Below are 22,874 nucleotides of genomic sequence, written 5' to 3'. Positions count from 1 at the left end.
CATGTAAACATGCTCCATAATTTAACATCTTTGAAGGAAACCCTTGGGGGCGCCTAGGGGGCTCAGGCGGTTGAGCAATTGATTCTAGATTTCAGCTCAGGTCATGATCTCACGGTTCGTGAGGGTCTGTGCTGACAGTGCAGAGCCTGCTTGGGATTCTCTCTCTCTCTCTCTCTCTCTCTCTCTCTCTGTTCCTCCCCTGCTTGTGCACGCTTGCTCTCTCTCTTTCTCTCTCAAAATAAATAAATAAACTTTAAAAAATAAATAAAAATAAAGGAAACCTTTGACCTCACATTCTTTTTTTTTTTTTTAATGTTTGTATTTACTTATCTTTGAGAGAGCGCATGCACAAGCAGGGGAGGGGCAGAGACAGAGGGAGACAGAATCTGAAGCAGGCTCCAGGCTCTGAGCTGTCAGCACAGAGCCTGACACAGGCGCGAACCCAAAAACTGTGAGATTATGACTTGAGCCAAAATCATGTGCTCAACCGACTGAGCCACCCAGGCACCCCTTGACCTTGCATTCTGCTTCAGACCCCTCCCCATTCCCTTTTCCTCTTCACAGCGAAACTCCTCAAAAGAGTTGTTGATTACTTTCATTTCCACTTTCTCCTATTCTCCCTTTTGCCAATTCAAGTCTCCCTGTGGTCCCCCCTGCTCCATTACATCGCTCTTATCAGGGTCACCAACTTCCTTGCTCCCCAAAACAAAAGCAACCTGGCCTCCCTGACTCCTCAGCAGCATTTGACACTCCACTTGGTTTTCTTCCATCCTCACAAATCTCTCCTTCCCAGCCTCTTCTGGCTCCTCCTCTGCCAGACTTCTGCCTGGGGCTCTGGCCTCAGACACGGTGTAGCTCAACTCTGGCTGCACACAGAATAACCTGGAGCCTTTTTATTTTTTATTTTTTTTAATATTTAATTACTTACTTATTTTTGAGAAAGAGTGGTAGGAGAGAGCGTGCATGAGCAGAGGAGGGTCAGAGTGAGAGGGAAAGAGAGAATCCCAAGTAGGCTCCACATTGTCAGCACAGAGCCTGATGCAGGGCTCATGAAATCATGAACCATGAGATCATGACCTGAGCTGAAATCAAGGGTCAGATGCTTAACCGACTGAGCCACACAAGCGCCCACCTGGAGCCTTTTTAAAAATGCCCATGCCTGGGTCTGCACCCAGGGCCTGAGATTCCATCAGTCTGGGTGGGGCCTGGGCACCAGTGTGCTTTTTCAATTTCCCGCGTGATTTCAGTGTGAGTCCAAGGTGGAAAACCACTGCCCTAAGTGAGCCAAACCCATCTCCCAGTTTCAAAGACCATCTAAATGCTCATGATTCCAAAAGATATATCTTCAGCACAGACCAGTCCCCCTGAGCAACAGATTTAAGAATCCAATTGCACGCTAGACTTCTGGATGTCTGAAAAGTATCTCCAAATGCAATGTGTGAAAAGAGTTTGTGGGCAGGGGGGTTGTTTGCAGTGCTGGCCACAGACAGAAAAGTCTGGAAGGATGTTGAAATCATGGGGAGATAGATTTCCTTCCCACTTATGGAAGCTCCTCCTAAGACTTTACCCATGACAGGGAAAGTCTTCCCATGATCGCTCAGGTTGCTGACCATAGGGCAAGCTAAGGCCAGGGGGATCCCCAGTCACTCTGGCTACAGCAGAGACCCCTTCACCCCATGGTGACAAGCCAGCCCTTGGCAGCTCAGCAAATCCCAGGACACACTGGAGGTTGCTCAAAGTATTAGGGTGATGGCCAGAACTGGAACCCAGAACTCTGGATCTCTGTTCTGGCATGCTTTTCATTACAAATCCAAGCCTCTTTGCTTTATGGCAAAAAAAATTTTGTGAGGTCCCAAATGGTCTATGAAAGAGAATGTCTTTGCAGATCTCCAGGATTCTAGGGCCTCACCCCGGAACTGCAGGTGTCCCAGACACTAGGGGGCACTGTGTCCTAGCCTGAGGCCTGTTCCTTCCCTTGGGCTGCCTATGCAGGGAACACTGGTGGCATCATCCAGGTCTGAGCCTTGCACAATCTAAGGAATAGGACCCTGGAGTCCTCTGCTAGAGGACTGCCAGGACCCCCAGGCTGCCGCTTGTTCCTTTACTCATTTGCTGTTTCACTTTCTCAATCCTTCTTTCATCTGTTCATTCACATCTACTGTGTACAGACACTGGGGCAATGGTGGACAGGACAGACAAGTCCCTGCTCTAATGGGACTGACATTCTAATGGGGACAAAGGGCAATGAAGAAACAAGCACCTAATATAATGTGAGATGGTGGTAAGTACTATGGGGAAAAATAAAGCAGGGTAAGGGACTAAGTGCCTGATGCGAGTGAGGCATTAGGAGGCTATTGTTTAGATAGGGTGATCAGGGAAGGCCCTTTGGAGGTGGCAGCAGCTGAGCAGAGACCTGAACAAAGTGAGAGAGCTGGTCGTTTAGATATCAGGGGAAACTGTTCCAAGCAGAAGGAGCTACAAGTGCAAAACCCCTGAGGCAGGAATATGCTTGATGTGTTGGAGGAACAGTAAGGAGGCCAGCATGCTTGGAGCAGAGTGAGCAAGGAGGAGAGTGGTGAGAGGTAGATTGAGCTTATTAATGCGATGTACATGTTAAGGGCCTTAGTGTTATTTCAAGTGCAACAAGAACCTAATGGAATGCTAAAAGCTGAGGATGATGTGATGTGATTTCTGCTTAAAATATCACCTTGGCTGCTGCACGGAGACTCTGGAGTAGGTAAGCATGGAAGCAGGAAGATCTGTTAGACTGTTAAGATGTCCAGGCACAAGATGAGTGGCTAGGACAACACTGGCAGCAGTGACCAGATATGGAACATATTCTGAAGGTGGAATTTGCAGAGTCTGTGGTATAACAGAAAGGAAGGATAATGCCATATTTTTACTGGATCAGGTGGATGAACTGTGATGCCATTTACTAAGGTGAGGAAAAAGTTAGGCAGAAAATCACAAGTTCAAATTGGGATATGATGAGTTGAGATATCTAGTAAACCTCCAAACAGAGATTGAGTGTGGTGTTGGATATTAGAGCCTGGAGTTCTTGGGGTGATGTCAGGGCTGGACATATAACTTGGGAGTCCTTGGCATATAGGTGTTATTGATAGTCACAGGACAAGATGGGGTCCCAGAGAATGAATGTAGCCAGAAAACATATTATGGCCATGTTGGGAGGCAGATAAGAAGCCACCAAAGGAAGTGGAGAAGGAACAGCCAGTGGGGCAGGAGGAGGCACAAAGCCAGGGGAAAGAGGGAAGGCACCTGGACCAGTGCTGCTCCCTGGCAGGGTAAGAGGAAGGCTGAGAAATCACCATTGACATGATGATGTGGAGGTCATTGGAGACCCTGAGAAGAGGGAATCAGTTTAGAGGACTGGTGGAAACAATGGCCTGACTGAAGTGAGTTCAAGAAAGAGCAGGAGGTGGCTCAGCCAGTTAAGCGTCTGACTCTTGGTTTCAGCTCAGGTCACGGTCTTGCAATTTGTAAGTTTGAGCCCCGCATCAGGTTCTGCGCTGACAGATTGGAGTCAGCTTAGGATTCTCTGTTTCCCTCTATCTGCCCCTCCCCCACTTGCTCTCTATCTCTCTATTTCTCAAAGTAAATAAATAAACATTTAAAAAAGAAAGAGCAGAAGGAAAGCAAGAACAGGAGGAAAGCAAGTGCAGACAAGGCTATAGATAACTCCTGTGAGAAATTCTATTCCCAAGGGGAATAGAACAAAAGAGCAATAGTTGGAGGGGAGATGGGGTCAAAAAAGGATTTCTTTAAAGATAACTCTTACAATAGTTTGTTCAGTGAGGGGAATGATGCAGAAGAGGGAAATGTGATGATGGCAGAGGGGGAGAACAGCAGCAGCCATGCCCTAGAATGAGCTAAGGGGTGGACGCCTATTCACTTACCCACACACTCTGGCTCTCAATTTCCCCTGCCACCTGCGCTGGCTGCCTGGGATGACCCATGGGGACAAAGTGGGGACTCTGCCACCCCCGCTAGAGTCACCCTGTTACACCCCCACCACAGGCGCTGACCGCTCTGGAGTGGGGTACCAGGCAAAAGCCCATTTCATCAGTGTGGGGTTGTCTCAGGGCAGAGGGCTGTTGACTGCCTGGGGTCAGGGAATGGAAAGGCCCACAGGTCAGGCTCAGAGCCAAGCCAGGGGCTCCCTTCAACTCTGTCCGCTCCTGCCATTATCTTCAGCCTTCTGTAGAGGGTTCTACAAACCTAGCTTCAAGATCCCCTGTCCCCATATCATCTGAACCCACCTCCATGTGTTCCACACCCGCAAGTCCTTCCGGTTTAGAAATTCTGGAGCCGCTGATGGCTTGCACCTTCCGCGGAACAACGCCTATCCTCACGATGGGCCTGCAAGGCGAGTATTATTGTCCATTTTTCTGAGTAGGAAACTGAGATTCAGGATGTCCAGGTCTGTTTGGTACCGAAGGCCGCTTTCTTTCGGCTCGGCCAGAGGGAGGCGCATGGGGCTGCTCGAGCTGCCAGCTGGTCCCTGGACTAGGCGACCTGTAGACCAGACCCCGCCCAGGCTCCGCCCAGGCTCTGCCCAGACTCCGCCCCATCAAGGGATCGCGGGAAGCCACAGGCCTTCCAGCTCAAAGTAAAACGGGACTTCGCGATTGGGCGGGGCGGAAGGATTGGGTGGGGCTTCCCAGTCGTAGAGAAGCCGCTTGCAGGCGTGGCTTTGACGGGGCGTGACCTGTGGCTCCGCCCCCTTCCGCGAGCTCAAAGCGGACTGCGGCCGTGGGGGCGGGGTCAGAACACGGGTGGCCGATCCCAACGCGGTTCTGTGGGGCTAGCCACCGAGCAGCGCCTCGGCGGGGCCGAGCAGGTACTGGCGACCGCGCGGGCGTCTCGGGCTGGGCCAAGCTGAGGGCAGGAGCCTGCTGGGGACCACGGAGGGCGCTGGGGTCGGGGCCAGTGTTGCGCTTCCTCTTGCGGGCCTGGGCCCCTGCCTCCGCCCCCGCCCCCGCCTTCCTGCGGCGAAGCCGGCTGCGGCAGGGCGGATTGGCGCCTGCGCTGCTTCCTGCGCCCGAGACTGCCAATGCTTTGGGCCCGGGTGGGGGACAGGGGAAACTGAGTCATGTCGGGATGGTAGTAGGCCTGTGCGGGAGGCACTACCCCCATTGGACTCCAGGATGAGCCCCCTACCTGGCCACGCTTTGGGGTCCTAGACTTCTCTGATTTCCATAGGGGCCACGGCCCCTCTGTGCCGCCCCCAGCGCCTGGGAGTCCTCATCAGCCTCGACCCGTCTGGGAATGGCCAGGACCCGCTCCAGCAGCCTCCTTCCCCACCCCTCCCCCTCGCGTCCCGAGCCCCCGTGTACTCCCTCCGCTGGCTCCGCACAGTGTCAGCTTACACGCCTTATATAGTCCGAGCAGGCTTCTGCGAGGCCTGCCTGTCGGGACCTGGGGGCGGGGGAGAGGAGCGCCGGCCCCTGACTCACCCTTCGGTCCGAGGGTTAAGGCTGGCTTGGGGGGAGTCCATGTCAAATTAGCTCTGCGGCCCACTCCTGAATGAAAAGAACCTCAAGACTGAGTGAAGGGACCCCCTCATCATCCAGTCCCTGGGGGAGGGGGATTGCCCCTGCCTCTGCAAAGTGAGGTCTGCCAGCCACACCTGACAAGATGTATGCCTGCTGGTGCCCTGGGTGTGTTCAGAGGCTGCTCGTGCCTTCCTGGCACCAGTCCAAGGTTGGTATCCAGAGCTGGGCCTGCCTGTACACCCACCATGCTGTCCACTCACCTTTTCTTTCCTCCCAGGAGCAGGCACCATGGATTCCTTCAAGGTGGTGCTGGAGGGGCCTGCACCTTGGGGCTTTCGGCTGCAGGGGGGCAAGGACTTCAATGTGCCCCTCTCCATCTCCCGGGTGAGCCAAGGTTGTGGGAGGTGCTATTCCCAGGGGTCTTTGGGTGTCAAGTCTGTGGTGGGTGATGGGAAGAATCTGAGCAGGAGTGAGCCAGGTCCAGTAGGGCAGGAGGTATCTAGGTCCAGAGATGTGGTAGGCACCCACCACAAAGGCTCTCAACCAGGTGGGTACTGGGAGAGGAGCACCCACAGTTCCCCAGCACTGTCTTGTACTTGATGCCATTCCACAAAGCTACTGGGGCCAAATCTGAGGCCCCTGGGGGATGCCCATTCTGGAGCAGGGGAGCCTGAGGACTCCAGGAAGTATCTAACCTGCTTGAGGGAGCAGTGCTTGGAGCCAGGCTTCAGGAAGAGCACTCTTGACTGCAGGATCTCACTTCAACCTCATTGCCACCTGGGAAATAGCAGTTGTCACCCTGTTTTTCCAAATGATGGAACTCAGGGCTCAGAGAGGTGGAGGGGCCCTTTCAGTGATTCCTTGGCAAGCAAGGATTTGAATTCAGGCACTGGGATGGTCTGCAGTTTGGTGGGGAGGAGGACACTCTCCAGCCTCTGTGAGGTTCTCTATCTTCATCCCCTGGTCCTATTCAGGATGCAGTGGCCTCTGACCCGAAGCAAGGGTGTGGAATGGGGCTCTAGGGTTCTAACTTCAGCTCCTGAGGGCCTTCCCTGTGAGGGGCGGAGCTGAGGGGCTGGCTCCTCCCTGTGGCAGGGGTATTGCCTTATAAGCCCAAGAATGCAGCCCCACGCTGGGATGGCCAGCTGGTGGCTGGAGTCTGCAGAGGTGAAAAAGGCTGGCTGAGGCCTGAACCCCTAAATGCCATCGGTGGACCCCTCAGTGGGTGACCATGAGGCCATGGCTCCAACTGTAGGGTCAGTTGTGGGACACAAAGAGGGTGCCCAGAGAGAATGAGGCCAGCCTTTGGGCTGGTGTCTGTGGCCTGAGGGTCAGGAGGGGGTAGGGACTTCCTGCCCCCACATCGCCTGTCCAGAGAGGCCCACCCATGAGCCCAGTGGGCAGGCAACTGTTGGCAGGAAGCCCAAGGCAAGCATAGCGTGGTGGGGGCCAGAAGGTTGTCTAGGCACTGCACAGCCTGAGAAGGGCCCCAAGACCAAGTTTGTCTATGGGAGTTGGCTTGGTGGCCAGGGAAGGCAGGCGGTCACTGTTCTTTCCAGGGACCTTTCCATGGGGTTCTCCTGGAAACTGCCCTGCCCCTGGGTAGCTTACGGCAGTGGTCCCCCAACTACACAAACCCACCTCTACGCAATCTTCAACTCTTGCCAGCCCTGAAAACGTATTCTACATCTCCCTTTCTGGGAAAGTGCTGACCACTGTGGCTGGGGAGCCATAGGCTGGACTCTGAGACTCAGTTTCTTCATTGGTGGAGATGGGCAACATAGTAGCCTGAGGGATGGACTTTAAGATGTGGCCTGTTGGGGGCACTCTGGGCCTGAGGTTCCTTGTCAGCAGCCCCAGCTGTGGGTGGGGCCACAAGCTGAGCCCAGCCCTGGAGTTGGACCTGGGCCCTGATGGGTGGTGGAGTAGGGTGGTCTTTTCTGAGGTAGGCCAGCCCCTCCCTCCCCCCTGACCCCAGGGAGGAGGGAGGGGCTAGGGCTGGCTGTGGGCCCAGGCCTGGGAGATGAGGTAATGTCTGAGACTTGGGGGTTGGGCCGCTCATTGGAGCCCTCAGGCTGACTCACCCTCACCCCTTGCAGTGTCCAGCCCTCTGGCTTTTCCCCTCCTTGAATCCTCAGACCTCCCTGCTTCTCTAGCCACCCCACCCCACCCCACTCCCAGGGTTTTCTCCTGCTTCTCTCTCCACCTCTCTGATCACTGCTCTATCCCTCTTGTGCTTCCTATCCTCCTCAATCAGGAAAGGAAATTCCCACCCCTCAATTCCCCACCCCTCCCTGAACGCCAGCTGCTCCTGCCCACCCCCAAGACCTCTATCTACCTCAGGCTCAGCCCACACCTCCCAGGAGTCAGCATGTGTGGGTAGGGAGTGGCTGGACCAGGTTTCCCTTCTATTGACTCACCATGACCTTGAGTAAGTCACTTCCTTTCAAGGGTGTCCCTTTTCTATGCTCATTATAAGGGGTTGTTGGATTGAACTGAAAGCAAGAGAGATCTAGGCCCCAGACCCAGCCAGAGAGTAGCAAGTTGTTCTAGGTGGGCTGACCTCTGAGTTGGGTCCCAACACCCAGCAGAGGTAGCCTAGTAGTGGAGCCTTAAGGTCAGCGTCAGACCTGGTCCTGCCTCTTGACTAACTGAGCAGCTTGAGGCAAGTTACATAACCTGTCTTTTTTCTCATGTGTAAAATGCATATAATTTGAGACTCCACTCCACAGGTTGTTAGAAGATTCACTGTTAGTATGTGACAGTACTAGGTGCTCAATAAATGTAAGCTGCTTTTGTTACCATGTAGCAGATGAAGAAGGAGGCACCCAGCTGTCTTGCCCTTATAACCTCCCAAGCATGCAATAGAGCCAGCTCTCTCTTCTTGCCCTAGTCAGTCTTGCTGTCAGTCTCTGCATCTGGTCTCTCTGCCTTCTGGAGATCTCTCTGGAACCTCCTACCTCCCCTCTCCCTGCCTCAACTCAGTCTGTGCTTCAGCCCACTAAGGAGCCTCCTGGGGCCACGGATAGCCAGTACCTCACAGTTCTACCCACCCCCCCCCCCCCCACCTATGAAGTGTGAATTTGCCTTCCAGCACTTCCCCCATAAAAGTCTACTTAATGCCAGGCTTCTTGCCAGAAACCTGGGCAACCCTGTGGGCTTAAACCCATGAACAGCTGTCCCACCCCTTTCTGGGTCGCTGCCTCCGGGCTAGAGGGCCAGTAGGGTCCAGTGGGATTTGTCAGGGTTACCTCTATCAGGGGTCTGGGAAATACCCCACTGGAGCTTTCAAACTGCTGATGGCCCCTCCTAACCTCAAGGCCAAGTCCTGGTTCCTTCCCCGCCCCAGCATTCAAGGCCATCATTAAGTAGACTCTCTCACCCCCTGGGCAACACATCCCGTTGTCCTTTCATCAAGGCCCACCACTTCCCAGAAGTCCTTCCTGGCAGGCTCAGTTCATGCTAGTGGTAACCATTACTGCCAGCCACTATTACCTTATTTGCCACAGGAACCAGAGATTCCCAAGGCAGAGCCCAAAGGATTAGGGAAGAGGGTGATGTGGCAATTGAAGGCTTGGGGGTGACAGTCTTTTACAGCCCTAGCTGACACCTTGGGCCCCTTTCAAGCACTTCATGGGGTACCTGGAGATGATGGGGGCCTGTTCCTGGCTCTCAAAGGGTCCTGGCAGATCCCTGCAGATGGCTGCAGGACAGGGTGCTGGGATTGTAAGAGGTCAGTGAGAGCACCTCTCAGCGTCACAGAGGAGCTCACCATATGCACAAGCCAGAGGGTGGGTGAAATAGCCCAGGCAGGAGGCCAGCAGGGGGTTCAAGGGCTGTGGTTGAAGTTGAGAAGCTTGGGGTTTAACCTGAAGGTGGCTGCTTGTTGACATCATAGCAGTTTCTGGGCTGTGGGGAGGAGGGTCATGGAGGTGAACAAACAACTAAATAAACAGTGATTGGGGTGATTGTGAGGTTCAGATGAACTCCACCCCTCCCAGATTGTTTTAGTATTCAGCAGCTGCCCAGAAATATTTTGAATGAAAAGGCCTCCAGGTTCTAGAAGTGGGGCAGCTTAAGCAGAGTTGACTAATGTTGGCTTCAGTTTGGTCTGCAGAGGCTTGGGCCTCCATGACCTTCCATCTGTCTGCAGCTGACTCCTGGAGGCAAAGCTTCACAGGCAGGCGTGGCTGTGGGTGACTGGGTGCTGAGCATCGATGGTGAGAATGCGGGGGGCCTCACACACATTGAAGCCCAGAACAAGATTCGTGCCTGTGGGGAGCGCCTCAGCCTGGGTCTCAGCAGGTACAAGGGCCCTGGCCTGTCTAGTGGATGGGGGCACCCTCAGGCCTGGCCTCCTATCACCCCTTCCCTTTCTCCTCCAGGGCCCAGCCGGCTCAGAGCAAACCGCAGAAGGTAGGCAACGGACGTGGGACATGTGAGCGAGACATCTGGGTGGTTGGAGGGGTAGGATTGGACTATTGGGCTGACCTGCCCTCCCCGGCAACTAGGAGCCTTGATACTTCCATCCCTGGCCTGGAGTAGAGGATGGGGCCAGAGCTGGGAGAGTCTGGGAGACTGGGAGTTGGTCCGGGAGCTGCCGCACGGTCTGGGCACCATGCATGACTGCCTATCTGTCCGCTGCCTTCCGCTGGCCTGTGCTACAAGCCGTACTCGTCTGCCCTTTGGCCTGCGTGGGCTGAGATCATTCCTCCCAAATGGGCCCCTTGAAACCTGAGCATCCCCCCCACCTCCCCTAGGCCTCTGTCCAGATGTGTGGGGGTGGGGCTGGAGCACCGCTGTCCTCTCCACGACACGCCAGGGGGGCATTCACCTCCGGCTGAGCGTTCCCCCTGCCCAGCGTCTTCCCTGCCCGCCCTGCCCGGCTCTGTCTCCGCTCAGGCCCTGGCCCCTGCCGCGGAACCCCCGCGGTACACCTTTGCACCCAGCGCCTCCCTCAACAAGACGGCCCGGCCCTTTGGGGCGCCCCCGCCCGCTGACAGCGCCCTGCAGCAGAATGGGTACGTCGGTCCTGCCCACCAACCTCTCACGCCCACGCCATCTGTCCAAGGCCCCAAGCCCGCTGCCCGCGCTGCTGCTCAGTCTGCGTTGCGCCTCAGCCCGGCTGGAACCATGAGGCAGATCCGTGCGGCAGTGACCCCTGGCGGCCGGGGCGGGGGCTGTAGATACAGGGCCCCTCTGAGGGTGTGGCTCCTGCCCAGGGTCTGCCCTCCTGGAGGCTCTGAACTAGGCAGGGCCCCCCCCACTGGTGGCCTGGGATTGGGGTGTGGTGTCGGGCCAACTGAGCCCCAGACACTCAGTACAGCCTTGCCCCTGGCTACTCTGACCCCTTGCCATTTTTCTTCTTCCTTGTGTCTGTCCCTTTGTCCCTTTATCTGTCCATCTGTCTATTTCCTTCACAGGTGCAGACCCCTGACAAGTCAGTGAGCCCCCTCTGCCTGTTCCTTTCTTCCTTCCTTTTGGCATTCTGGGCGGTGGTCCCTCCCTACCCTAGCTGCCCTCCTTTCCTCTCACGTAGCTACCCTCCCCACCCCTCACCTAGCAGGGCCCTGGCCTTGCCATCCTCCACTCTCCTAAGCACCATAGCCCACATGCACCAATGCTGGGAGGGGCTGCCCCCACTACCCACCCCCAGCATGAAGTTCTGAGCCACGCCCTCCCCACAGACAGCCGCTCCGGCCGCTGGTTCCAGATGCCAGCAAGCAGCGGCTGATGGAGGACACAGAGGACTGGCGGCCTCGGCCCGGGACAGGCCAGTCCCGTTCCTTCCGCATCCTTGCCCACCTCACGGGCACCGAGTTCAGTAAGTGCCAGCCCAGGGCAGGGCGGACTCTCCTGCTGGCCCCTAGCCTGGGCCTGGGCTCAAATGGAGCCTGCTCTGGTGCCCTGTGACCTTCTGCCAGGGCTCAGGGCTGGGGTGGCCTTCTGTCTTCCCTTGGTCAATGCCTGCCTCTGCCCTCTCAGTGCAAGACCCGGATGAGGAACACCTGAAGAAATCAAGGTAAAAGGATGGGCAGTAGCCCCTCTTTCTTACCTCTTGTCTCTTCCATTCCAGCCACTGCCCTATGTCTGCTTCTGAGGGTCCACAACCAGGGCTCTCCATTTTCCTTTCTTCTTTCCTTCATTCCTCCCTTCCTTCCTACCTTTCTCCCTGCCTCCCTCCCTCCCTCCTTCCTCCCTCCCTTCCTTCCTTCCTCCTTTCCATCCTCCCTCCCTTCCTCCCTTTCACCTCCTTCCTTCTACTTCCTCCTTCTTCTCTCTCTGCCCCCCCAGGGAAAAGTATGTCCTGGAGCTGCAGAGCCCACGCTACACCCGCCTCCGGGACTGGCACCACCAGCGCTCTGCCCACGTGCTCAACGTGCAGTCGTAGCTTGGCCCTCACCGGCCGGCTGCCCTCTCTGCCTCTCTCTTCTGTTCCTCCCACCGAGGGCACCCCCCTTGGTTGCTGCAGCTTCTGCCTACCCACTCCTTTCCTGCCCCTGGACTGAGCCTCCTGCTGGCCTGGCAGAGAGCCTGGCTCTGTCTGACACTGCCTTCCCTCTTTGCCCTATGGTACTGCTATCTGCCAGGTCTGTGCTGGCTTAGGCATGGAAATAAACATTCTCAGCCCTGCTTTCTCCGCCTTTGTCTTCTATCTTTGTGGGCTTGTTTTGGGTGTGGGGGTGTTAGGTGTTCAAACCCAGTGTGGGCCATGCCAGTCTGGGTCTCAGTGAGGGGTAGTACCTGCCATCAGAGCTAGATCTCTGGAATGAGGAAGCCCCAAGAGCTGCCTCAGAAGGGAGAGCCCTTCTCCACCTCCCAGTTCCACACAACAGACCTGATGGCTAGAACCTGGCTAGGAGAAGCTGCCCTACACATACCTATCCCAGTGGGACCTGGAGTTCAGCCCAGCAACTCTCATGTACCCAGTCATCTCCCATGGGGCCAGGAAGACCAAGGTTGGGGGGTGGAGCCGTGCCAGGAGCTCCAGCCATACAGGGCCTTGAATGGCAGATCTTGCAGCCAGGTGCCCAGGACAGAAGCCCCAGCCCCAGCCTCAGCTACACCCCAGGAACCCTGGCCTGGTGAGAGAGAGTGGGCTTGGGTCTTGGGAAGGGTGGGTAGCCTCCAGGGGCATGCAGGGTGGGGGGGGGGGTGCTCCAAGTTGCCCCTGGCTTGATCCTCTGACACTTGGGGTCCCTGGGCAACCCCCTGGAGCCACTTCCCTTGGCCCTGGCAGGCCCTACCACCCCCAGCCCCACTAGCCGCCCACCCTGGGCTGTGGACCCTGCATTTGCTGAGCGCTACGCCCCGGACAAGACCAGCACGGTGTTGACCCGGCACAGCCAGCCAGCCACACCCACACCTCTGCAGAACCGCACCTCCATCGTGCAAGCAGCCACTGGAGGAGGCACAGGAGCAGGTGGTGGCAGCAATGGCAAGACTCCCGTGTGCCACCAGTGCCACAAGGTCATCCGGTGGGTGGCCCGGTTCCTTTCCTATCCTGGCCTTTCCTGTCCTAAAGCCTGGCCCTGGCATCTTTCCGACCTCTGCTCCCCCGTCTGCCTCCCCACTCATCTCAGCTGTCACTGTGGGAGGATAAGGATTCAGTTCCCAGTTGCAGTGGGGGCAGGGACCTGGCCTAGGTCCTCAGATTCTGCATCCTGCATTACTTCCCCCACCCCACCCTGCATCAGCCTCTATCAGTGTTTGCCCTGCTGAAATGGAGGAAGTACCAACAATACATTCAAGCAGCACCCCTAGAAAGGCTGCTGTCTGGGCAGGGAAGGGCCTGCCCCTCCCAGCTCCTCTGCCTCTCCTTCCTTCTCACTTGGTCTCTGCCAAATCTCTGCTTTCAGAGTAGACAGGCCAGAGGCCTCTCTCTCCTTGCACTGTTCCCTGGGGCCCAGCAAGGTCACACAGCCCCCCAGAGTCAGTATGCTGGCTTCTAGAATCTTGGTAGTTCTCAGCCCTGGTCTTGCACTGCTCTCAACTCCTGTCAGCTCTCAGGCTCTGCAGAGAATCCCCTTCTTCAGACACCCTCATTTATTTGGGACCTGCAGGCCCTTCTCCAGGCCAGATGGACTAGGCAAGTGGGACAGGGTGGGCACCAGGGTCGGCTCAGGTACCTACTGGTCTTCGGAGCTGATGGGCACTCTGGGCCTCCCATCCCCAGGGCACCAACTCCTCTGGTTTGTCTCATTAGGCCCAAGTCAGCAGCCCCCACCCAATGTAATCCTCCTTATTCCAACACTGCCTCTGTCCCCATCTCTTGTCATCAAAGCAGCACAGTTTCATCACTGTGTCATCACTTGGGTCACCTCCCAAGCCTGTTTCTCCTTTATTTGGAAAATTGGGAGAAAGGGTTTCCCTTCCAGGCTTCAGAACAGGTGTTCACTAAAGCCACTTGGGCTCTGGCCAGGACCTCCCACCTCTTCTGCATACACTCCCACTTACTGCCCTCGCCTCCCTCTTAGGGGCCGCTACCTGGTGGCACTGGGCCATGCATACCACCCTGAGGAATTTGTGTGCAGCCAGTGTGGGAAGGTCCTGGAAGAGGGCGGCTTCTTTGAGGAGAAGGGTGCCATCTTCTGCCCCCCCTGCTATGATGTGCGCTATGCACCCAGCTGTGCCAAGTGCAAGAAGAAGATCACAGGCGTGAGTAGGGCTGGCAGGTGGGTGGGAGGGTGAATCTGACCCTGTCAGCATTGAGGAGTACTATTGAGCAACTCTTAGGCCTAGAGGCTCTCCTGTCATGAGCCCTTTGGATCCTTAGCAGCTTCATAAACAGGCTGCTACATTGGCCTCATTTTGTGTTAGCCAGGATCCTCTTAACAAGTGACCAAAATCCTGCTCAGAGGGGCTCAAGCAAGAAAGAGTGTACAGGTTTCCCCGGTTCTCTGAAAGTAGAGTGTTCCTATGAAAACTTTCCCAAGCCAAAATGGCATAAAGTGAAGAAGGAAGTACTGCTCATTTATATGGGAAAAAAACTTGAGCATTCCCAGACCCAAAAAATAACCTCTTGTAGGCTTTTCTGGTACCTTAGGACACATCTTGCTAACAGATGCACGAAGTAAATTGAGATAAAGCACAGATGCTCATAGACACAGTTCAGAACTGTGGCTGCTTGATGCTGAGATGCTGAGTGTGGTTTCCAGGGAAGGAGCTGGGCGGGGCCACTTGCTGCTCAGGGTACAGGGTGTGTGCTGCCTCAGTAATGGCTCACTACGAAACAAAACGCTGAACGCTGTTTTCACTTTTCGCCTTTCTTCCTAAAAGCAATATTCCTTATCGGATTCCTTTCAGTTGGCGGGTCTCTCATAAAAGTGAGGTGGTGTAACATTGACATTCGAAAAGCGAGGGATATGCGTATCAGCTCAAATAATCAGAACGCCCAAGGGGCACCAACTTCAGGCCCTGCTGACTGCAGGTCTCGGGGTCATCAGGACTTTTTCCACTACTTGAGTCTGTTTTTGTCTGCGTTGGCTTCGTTGCCCGCGTACTTTTCCCAAGAAGGTGGCAAAGATGGTGCCACAGTGGTGCCAGGGTTACATCTCCCCAGCTTAGCACTGCAAAGAGAAGCTTGCACCTCCGTGCAAGCTGATGCGCCAAGGGGCCCGGTGCTGATGCTCACTGGAATAGCTTGTGTCACATGCCCATCTCTGGACCAATCCCTAGGACTCGGATTAGCCAAGCCCAGGTGACACCCACTGAAGCAGGGGTCAGGCAGCCCTACCTGAACCATAGACTGCGTGAGGGAGGATTGGTTCCCTGAAATAAAACAAGATGACATTACCCAAAGAAAGAAGGTAGGTGCTGATGAGGCCAAAATAAGAGATGCTGGCTGTGTCCGTGGGATTGCATTCAGCTGCAATAACTAAACCCTACTGCAGAGATTTAAACAGAAGCGGTTATTTACTTCAGCTATAAGAATTCCAGAGTTGGGGCGGCTGGGTGGCTCAGTTGGTTAAGCGTCCGGCTTCTTCTCAGGTCATGATCTCACGGTTCGTGAGTTCAAGCCCCATATCAGACTCTGCCATCAGCGTGGAGCCTGCTTGGGATTCTCGCTCTTTCCCTCTCTCTCTGCCTCTCCTCTGCTTTCAGTCTGTCTCTCAAAAATAAAAAAAATAAACATTTAAAAAGAATTCCAGAGGGGCACCTGGGTAGCTAGGTCAGTTGAGCGTCCGACTCTGGCTCAGGTCATGATCTTAGGGGTCGTGGGTTCGAGCCCCGTATCAGGGTCTGTGCTGACAGCTCAGAGCCTGGAGCCTGCTTTGGATTCTGTGTCCCCCCTCTCTCTCTGCCCCTCCCCCACTCATGTTCTGTCTCTCAAAAGTGAATAAAGATTAAAGAATTTTAAAAATAAAAAAATAAAAATAAATAAAAAGAATTCCAGAGCTGAAACAGCAGCTTAAGGATGCCTTTAGTCTTTTCCTGCCTTTGGCTCAGAAATCCTTAGCATGTGGACCCTTGTCCCCAAGCCTATCATATCATGGTTACCAGATGACGACTCAAGCCCCAGGCCTGATATTCTTGTATATTCAGGCAGGAAGGAGAGGGAAGGGCCAAATGGCATTATTTTAACAAGGTTTTGCTTTTTGACTCTGGAAGGAAAACCAGAAACTTGCATCTCCATCTCTGTGTTTGGAATTGTTATCCTATGAGCACCTGGGCTGTGGGGGATTTTGGCAAACTCAGTATTTTAGCCTTTGTCTCCCATAAAAAAGGAAGGGAAAAAGGAAGAGTATCATGACAGGCTTTGGGGAGGCCAATCCACAGTGTCTGCCATGTCAGTGCATGAGAGGACAGAAACTGACAGGTAACTCAATGTGTCTGAAGGGCATAGAACTATGGAGTGACAAAGCCAGAAATGCAGACACACAAATTTGTGATTCAAAATCCTGTTCTTTCCGGGGCTCCGGGGTGGCTCAATCGGTTGAGCATCCAACTTCGGCTCGGGTCGTGATCTCACAGTTCGTGAGTTCCAGCCCCACATTGGACTCACTGCTGTCAGCACAGAACCCCGCTTCAGATCCTCTGTCTCCCTGGCTCTCTGCCCTTCCCTTGCTCATGCTCTCTCTCTCTCAAGAATAAATAAAAACATTTTAAAAAATAATAATAATCTTGATTTAAAAAATCCTGGGGTGCCTGGGTGGCTCAGTGAGTTAAGTGTCCAACTCTTGGTTTTGGCTCAGGCATGATCTCACGATTCATGGGTTTGAGCCCTGCGTCGGGCTCTGCACTGACAGTGTAGGGACTGCTTGGGATTCTCTCTGTCTCTCTCTCTTTCAAAGTTAATAAACACTAAAAAATCCTGTTCTTCCCACTGAAGCTAAGCACACAGTAGAGCCTGGCCATATTTTCTGCAGGGCAACCTAGCTGCCAACAGGAGCCAGGCCTGGGACTTTGGTCAGTGTGTGTCATGAGCAAAGAGTGATGGGCCATCTGCCTTCCCCCATTCATTCTCTTAAGTGTGGGCAGTGTGCCAGATAGTGTGACCCATGCTTGAGGACACGTTGTGAAGTAACAGGCCCTGCCCGCAGGAGCTCACACTAGGATGGGAAGACTCAGAGGATGTCAGGAGCCAAGGGTACAGTCAGAGGCAAAGGGGGCAGAGCAGGCAGGGTGAAAGCTAAAGGGGTTCCTGTTGCATATGTATGGAAACTGACACCCAGAGAGGAGGAGAAACTGCCCAAGGTTACAGAGCATGAGAGCTATGCTGGAGTGGCCCCAGGCACTGTTGACTCCCTGCTTGGGCTCTTCCTGACATTCATGCCTCTCCTTATTTCTGGATACAGAGGCAGAGGTACCAGATGTGGCCAGAGAGCTCTGTGGTGATGTTCATATTAGTAAGGATTACTTTGAGCATGAGCAGTAGAAAATTCAAAATAGTGGCAGCTTATTTCCCACTTAAGAAAGTCCAGAGGTGGGCAGTCCGGGACTAGTAGACAGATCTAGGCTTCTGTATCTTGATCCTTGGCCATTCTCAGCAGAGGCTTACTAAACAGTCCAAGAAGACCCTTGAGCCTCAGCTAAAATTTCCACGTTTCAGCCAGCAGGAAGCTGGAAAGGGAAGAAGGAATGGAAGTCTTGTGGCAGCCATCTTTAGAAGATGCTGCCACCCAACCCTTGTGCTTCCATCCCATTGGCCAAATCCCAGTCACATGACCCTGATGAGCTGTAAGAGAGGCTGGGAAATATAGTATCTTTGGGGCAGTCATGTGCCCAGCAAAAAATGGAGGTTCCATCAGTAGGCAGGAAGGGGGAATTGGATATGATCACAGTCTTTGTCACTGTAATGCCAATTTGTGTTGTGGTGCACTTAAAGTGTGTAGGCATCCAGCTTCACAATTGTACTATAGGAAGTCAGTTTGGTATTCCCGTCTTTTAGATGAGGGAGTTTTGCCCAGGATCATAGTCATTTCCCAGCCAGCCTAGGCCACACCCCATTAGACTGTTTTAACAGAATGGGCTGGATCCCAGAACCTTTCCTGAGCTGGGCATCTACAAATCAAGGCCCTCCTGTTCAATCACTGCTCTGTGTTACACTGCACTCTTGTCCTACCTCACTCCCCCTTCCCGGGTGGGCAGGGTTATCACCCAGGCCACAGATGGGAAGCCAAGGCTAATAGGGCCTGGCTGGCTCCCAGGTCCTGGAGTAAGCCTTGGGTGGCAAACCCTCTCGTGCCCCAGCTCAGGCTAATGTTCCACAGAAACTCAGGGGCCCTTAGCTTCCCCTCTTACAAGGACTCAGGGCCTAACAAACTCTAGGAAGCCCCCACCTCACCCTGGGGGGAAGGTGAAAGAAGCTTACCTCCGCAACCTGCTGGGTGCTCCATGCCCTGTCTGCACCCAGAGCTCAGAACTGTGCCTGCCCTGGGAGATCAGCGTGGAGCACGAGGAGAGAAATACAGGACAGTCTCAGTGGAGATTGTCTCAGTGGAGGTGGAGGGAAGCAGCACAGCATGAGTGACACATTAGATGGGGCCTACCCTGGTTTGGGGACCGCATCTGGAATCCTATACTCTTTTCTTTCGTTCTTTCATTCTTTCTCTTTCTTTCTTGAGAGAGAAAGAGCACGAACCAGAGAAAAGGCAGAGAGAAGGAGAGAGAGAATCTTAAACAGGCTCCATACTCAGCACGGCGCCTGATGCAGGGCTTGATCCCATGACCCTGGGATCATGACCTGAGCGAAAACCAGGAGTCAGACGCTCAACCAACTGAATCACATAGGTGCCCTTGGAAACCTATACTCTTTAGGCTCACCTCTCATCACTAGCCCCTCTCCAGTGCTCCAGTCATGTGGGCCCTTTCATTTTGCCAGTGTGCTGTTTCCCTTACCACAGGGCCTTTGCACATTCTGTCCTCTCCACCAGGAATACTAGTTTAGCACCCTTTTTATCTTGTTCCTTCTGATCTTGGACTCATATCATTTCCTTAGGAACACCTCCCGTGAGACGTAATCCTTCTACCAGGCTAGGGCTCCCACAGTTTGCTCATTACTTCCCAGTCCTTTTGCCCCAGGTGTGAACTCCATGGGCTGGGACCAGGGCTGTTTTGCTCTTGCTTTAGATTGGTCTCTGTGTACAGGAGGTGGTCAGTAAATGGTTGAAGGAATGGATGGAAGTGGCCTCTAAGCTGAACTTTAAAAATGAGTAGGAATTAGCTTGAAGAAGGGTCAGGAAAGAGCACTCCAAGCAGAAGGAATAGCTTGTATCACAAGGTAACACCTGGGAAGGGTGTGAGATGAGGCAGAAGAGGTGAGTGGGGGCCGTGTTAGGAGATTGGAGCTGGGGCTGATGAGGTCAGCTGTGCTGCAGCAAGCTTCCTCTGGGAAGGGGGAAACAGAGCTAGGGAAGGGAACAGGCTGCTGGGGCCTGGGTCAGGGCATTGGGGATGGGAGAGGCAGACAGATTTAGGAACTAGGGCGTAAAATAAACACTGGTAACTGACTTACAGGTTCTTCTGAATACCAGCAGAAATCTGCCTCCCTGCTCACACATCCACTGGACCCAGCTCTGGGCTGCCCATGCTCTTGCCCAAGCCCCCTGTCCTGCCAGCTTGCAGCCAAGTTCCTTCCCTTGGACCCTTTGTCCGCTCCTTGAAAAGAGGCAACACCAGACAGTGGGAAGAGCCAGCTTTGAAGCTAGCCAGACTTGGGCACGAAACCCATTTCTACCATCTCTTGACTATGTGACCTGGTGCAAGTCACTGTCTCTGGGCCTCACTAAAATGGTGGCAGTAACTTCCTGGCCAGGATGGTTGTGAGGTATATGTGAGATGTGACATAGATGCAGAGGGCACAGATAGGCCATCTGAGAGCTAGGTGATGCCCACATGTCTTGCTTGGTCTACATTGTCCTTTTAAATTAATGGGCAATAGGGGCGCCTGGGTAGCTTAATTGGTTGAGTGTCCAATTTTGGCTCAGGTCATGATCTTACAGTTTGTGAGTTCAAGCCCTCCATTGGGCTCGCTGCTGTCAGCACAGAGCCCGTTTCGAATCCTGTGTCCACCCCCTCCCCCTGCTCCTCCCCTGCTCACACTCTCACACACTCTCTCAAAAATAAATAAACAACAACAAAAATAATAATAAATTAGTGGGCACCATTTGAAAATCAGATTTCACTTTAACACCTAGATTTCAACCTGACCCTTCCAGGCATTTCTGCACAAACTGGTCTTCACCATCCCTACAGGCAGAAATAGGTGCTCCCCCAACGACACCTTGGCAGGCACAGGGTCTGGGACCCCCAACATAAATGTAGGAGCATTCTTTTTTTTTTTTTTTTTAACGTTTATTTGTTTTTGAGACATAGAGAGACAGAGCATGAAGGGGGGAGGGTCAGAGAGAGAGAGAGGGAGACACAGAATCTGAAACAGGCTCCAGGTTCTGAGCTGTCAGCACAGAGCCCGACGCGGGGCTTGAACTCACAAACCGCGAGATCATGACCTGAGCCGAAGTCGGACACTTAACCGACTGAGCCACCCAGGCGCCCCTGTAGGAGCATTCTTACAACAACCTGCAAGGCTGGGATTAGGTTCCCAGATCACAAGGGAAGGAACCAACTGTCAAGAGAAGGTAATTTGGCCAAGTTACCCAGCTAAGAAGCAAGGTCTGGTTGGAGCCACAGATCCGACCCCCTCAAAGCCCCACACTGCCCTCTGCCTGCTCTAGATCTGAATGCTGCTGACCCTGGTTGGCCCAAGGGTCCTCAGGATTGACAGTCGAGGCCAGTGACAGCACAGACTCTCCCTGAGCCTCTGCTTCCTCCCACTCCAGTAGTGCAGGTTAACTCGCAAATATTCGCTGATGAGCACCCACAGAGACAGGCACTGTTACAGTATATCCACTAATAGAACAGTCACAACTGGCTCCCTCCTGGACTTTACATTTGAGCAGGAAGAAGGGAGGAAAGGCAGATGATAAGCCGTAGACACAATAAGTAAATTACTTGGTGGTGTGTTAGTAAAAGTGTTCAGGGATAAAGAGAACAGAGTTAAAAGTATTGGGAACATGGCATTGGAAAGGCAGATTGGGGGCACATGGGTGGCTTAAGTCGGTTAAGCATCCGACTTCAGCTCAGGTCATGATTTCATAGTTCGTGAGTTCAAGCCCAGCATCAGGCTCTGTGCTGACAGCTTGAAGCCTGGAGTCTGCTTCGGATTCCGTGTCTCCCTCTCTCTCTGCCCCTCTCTTGCTCGTGCTCGGTCTCTCTCTTTTTCAAAAGTAAATAAACATTAAAAAAAATTTTTTTTAATTAAAAAAAAAAGAAAAGGCAGATTAGGAAGTATTAACTGGTGTTGTCAGAACGGGCCTCATGGAGAAAGGGATATTGAAGCAGAAACTTGAAGGCAGTGAGGGGTGAGACGTGGAGATACCTGGGGTAGAGCAGTCCAGGCAGAGGGGACAGCCAGCGTGAAGCCCCAAGACTGGCGGGCCCGGTGCATCAACCATAGGCAAGAGGCCATGTGGGGAGCTCAGAGGATACAGAGGCCAGAGGGAAAGGCAGGGAGTCATTCGAGCAGAGGGGAATGTGGACTCACTCAGGTTGGTATCAGTCTGTAGGGGCAGAAGGAGGAGCTCAGAAGTCAGTGTTACTGTGCATCACCAAGGCCAGGGTGCCTGAGGTTCACATCCCATGTCAGATAGGAAGTGAGAAGTGGGCAAGATCTGGATGCACCTTGAAGGTGGACCCAGCAGGAGTTCCTGGAAGATCCGATGTGGTGCATGAGAGAAAGCAGGGCATATGGCCTGAGCAGATGGAAGGATGGAGTTGCTGTCAACTGAGATAGGGACAGCTGTCGGGGAGGCAGGTTTGGGGTACAGAGGTTAGGAGCTGAGATTTGGACACGGCAAATCTCAGAAACATAGTGGACATCCACCGGGAGACCTCAGGGCCGGAGGCAGAGTGAGAATGGTGTATGTGCAGATGTAACATTTACCACAGGAAGGAAGAGGGCCCAAGGCCAGCCTTCCTGTGTCCCCAGCTCTGGAGAGGAGGGGCCGAGCTGCCTGGTGACTGTAGCATCCTCCTAGGAGATCATGCATGCCCTAAAGATGACCTGGCATGTGCACTGCTTTACCTGCGCGGCCTGCAAGACGCCCATTCGGAACAGGGCCTTTTATATGGAGGAAGGCGCACCCTACTGCGAGCGAGGTAGGGGGGTGGCGAAGGGGGGGCACGGGTAAGGGATGGGGGTGGGGCAGGCCAGAACTCAGTGCCCCCTTCCTCTCTGCCTCCATCCTCAGACTATGAGAAGATGTTTGGCACGAAATGCCGGGGCTGTGACTTCAAGATCGACGCAGGGGACCGCTTCCTGGAGGCGCTGGGCTTCAGCTGGCATGACACTTGCTTCGTGTGTGCGGTGAGTGCCCCCCTCCCTGGACTTGGGTCTCACCCCTGTGCCATGTTCTTTACCAGCCTCCCTCCCACCCCCTGCCTCTGGAATTCCTGAGAGGTTGGGACGGGGACTCTCCTGCCACCCCCAACCGCATGTGACTTGACCTTGGCTGTCCTCAGATATGCCAGATCAACCTGGAAGGAAAGACTTTCTACTCCAAGAAGGACAAGCCCCTCTGCAAGAGCCACGCCTTTTCCCATGTGTGAGCCCCTCCCATCCACTGCTGCCTCATCCAGCCCAGCCAGAGGGATTGCCAGTTCTTGAGTCATCACCCCAGATTTCTGGATAGGGTTGGCAAAGGTCACCCCAACCCCAATTCCTGGCCTGAGCCTGGGATTCCCTGGGCCCTGCCCTACCCCCTCCATTTCCCCCCACTCCCTCCACCACCACCACACATCGGTGCTGGCCACACCAGTCCCTGTTCACATTCAGTGCCACAATAAACCTATATCCAGCTA

The 22,874-nt window shown here is 54.2% G+C and overlaps 1 protein-coding gene and 1 long non-coding RNA gene across 7 annotated transcripts in view; one reads left to right on the top strand and one right to left on the bottom strand.

Moving 5' to 3' along the window:
• Nucleotides 1–5,302, bottom strand: part of LOC109267591 (uncharacterized) — a 19,465-nt gene extending 14,163 nt beyond the window's left edge. For both annotated transcript variants that reach the window (XR_002080183.2, XR_002080184.2), the window contains exons 1-2: nucleotides 5,179–5,302; nucleotides 4,278–4,377 (exon numbers count right to left, since the gene is read on the bottom strand). This is a non-coding gene — a long non-coding RNA (uncharacterized LOC109267591). The remainder of the gene's footprint in view (nucleotides 1–4,277; nucleotides 4,378–5,178) is intronic.
• Nucleotides 4,728–22,874, top strand: PDLIM7 (PDZ and LIM domain 7). 5 transcript variants are annotated; one of them, XM_019450485.2, is made up of 13 exons: nucleotides 4,728–4,858; nucleotides 5,791–5,897; nucleotides 9,667–9,818; nucleotides 9,899–9,929; nucleotides 10,937–10,953; nucleotides 11,201–11,337; nucleotides 11,499–11,535; nucleotides 12,537–12,598; nucleotides 12,754–12,991; nucleotides 13,991–14,171; nucleotides 22,052–22,172; nucleotides 22,265–22,380; nucleotides 22,536–22,874. In XM_019450485.2, the coding sequence occupies exons 2-13, from the start codon at nucleotides 5,802–5,804 to the stop codon at nucleotides 22,620–22,622; spliced, it is 1,275 nt and encodes a 424-aa protein (XP_019306030.2). In that variant the 5' UTR covers nucleotides 4,728–4,858; nucleotides 5,791–5,801; the 3' UTR covers nucleotides 22,623–22,874. The 5 variants fall into 5 exon arrangements, with proteins under 5 accessions (XP_019306030.2, XP_019306029.2, XP_019306028.2 ...); XM_019450484.2 differs by having other exon boundaries at nucleotides 12,528–12,598; XM_019450483.2 differs by lacking the exon at nucleotides 10,937–10,953 and adding an exon at nucleotides 10,416–10,534.

Source organism: Panthera pardus, unplaced genomic scaffold, assembly GCF_024362965.1.
Source record: "Panthera pardus isolate Hobbes unplaced genomic scaffold, ASM2436296v1 HiC_scaffold_2, whole genome shotgun sequence".
NCBI lineage: Eukaryota > Metazoa > Chordata > Mammalia > Carnivora > Felidae > Panthera > Panthera pardus.
This window is presented reverse-complemented; position numbering and strand designations above follow the sequence as displayed.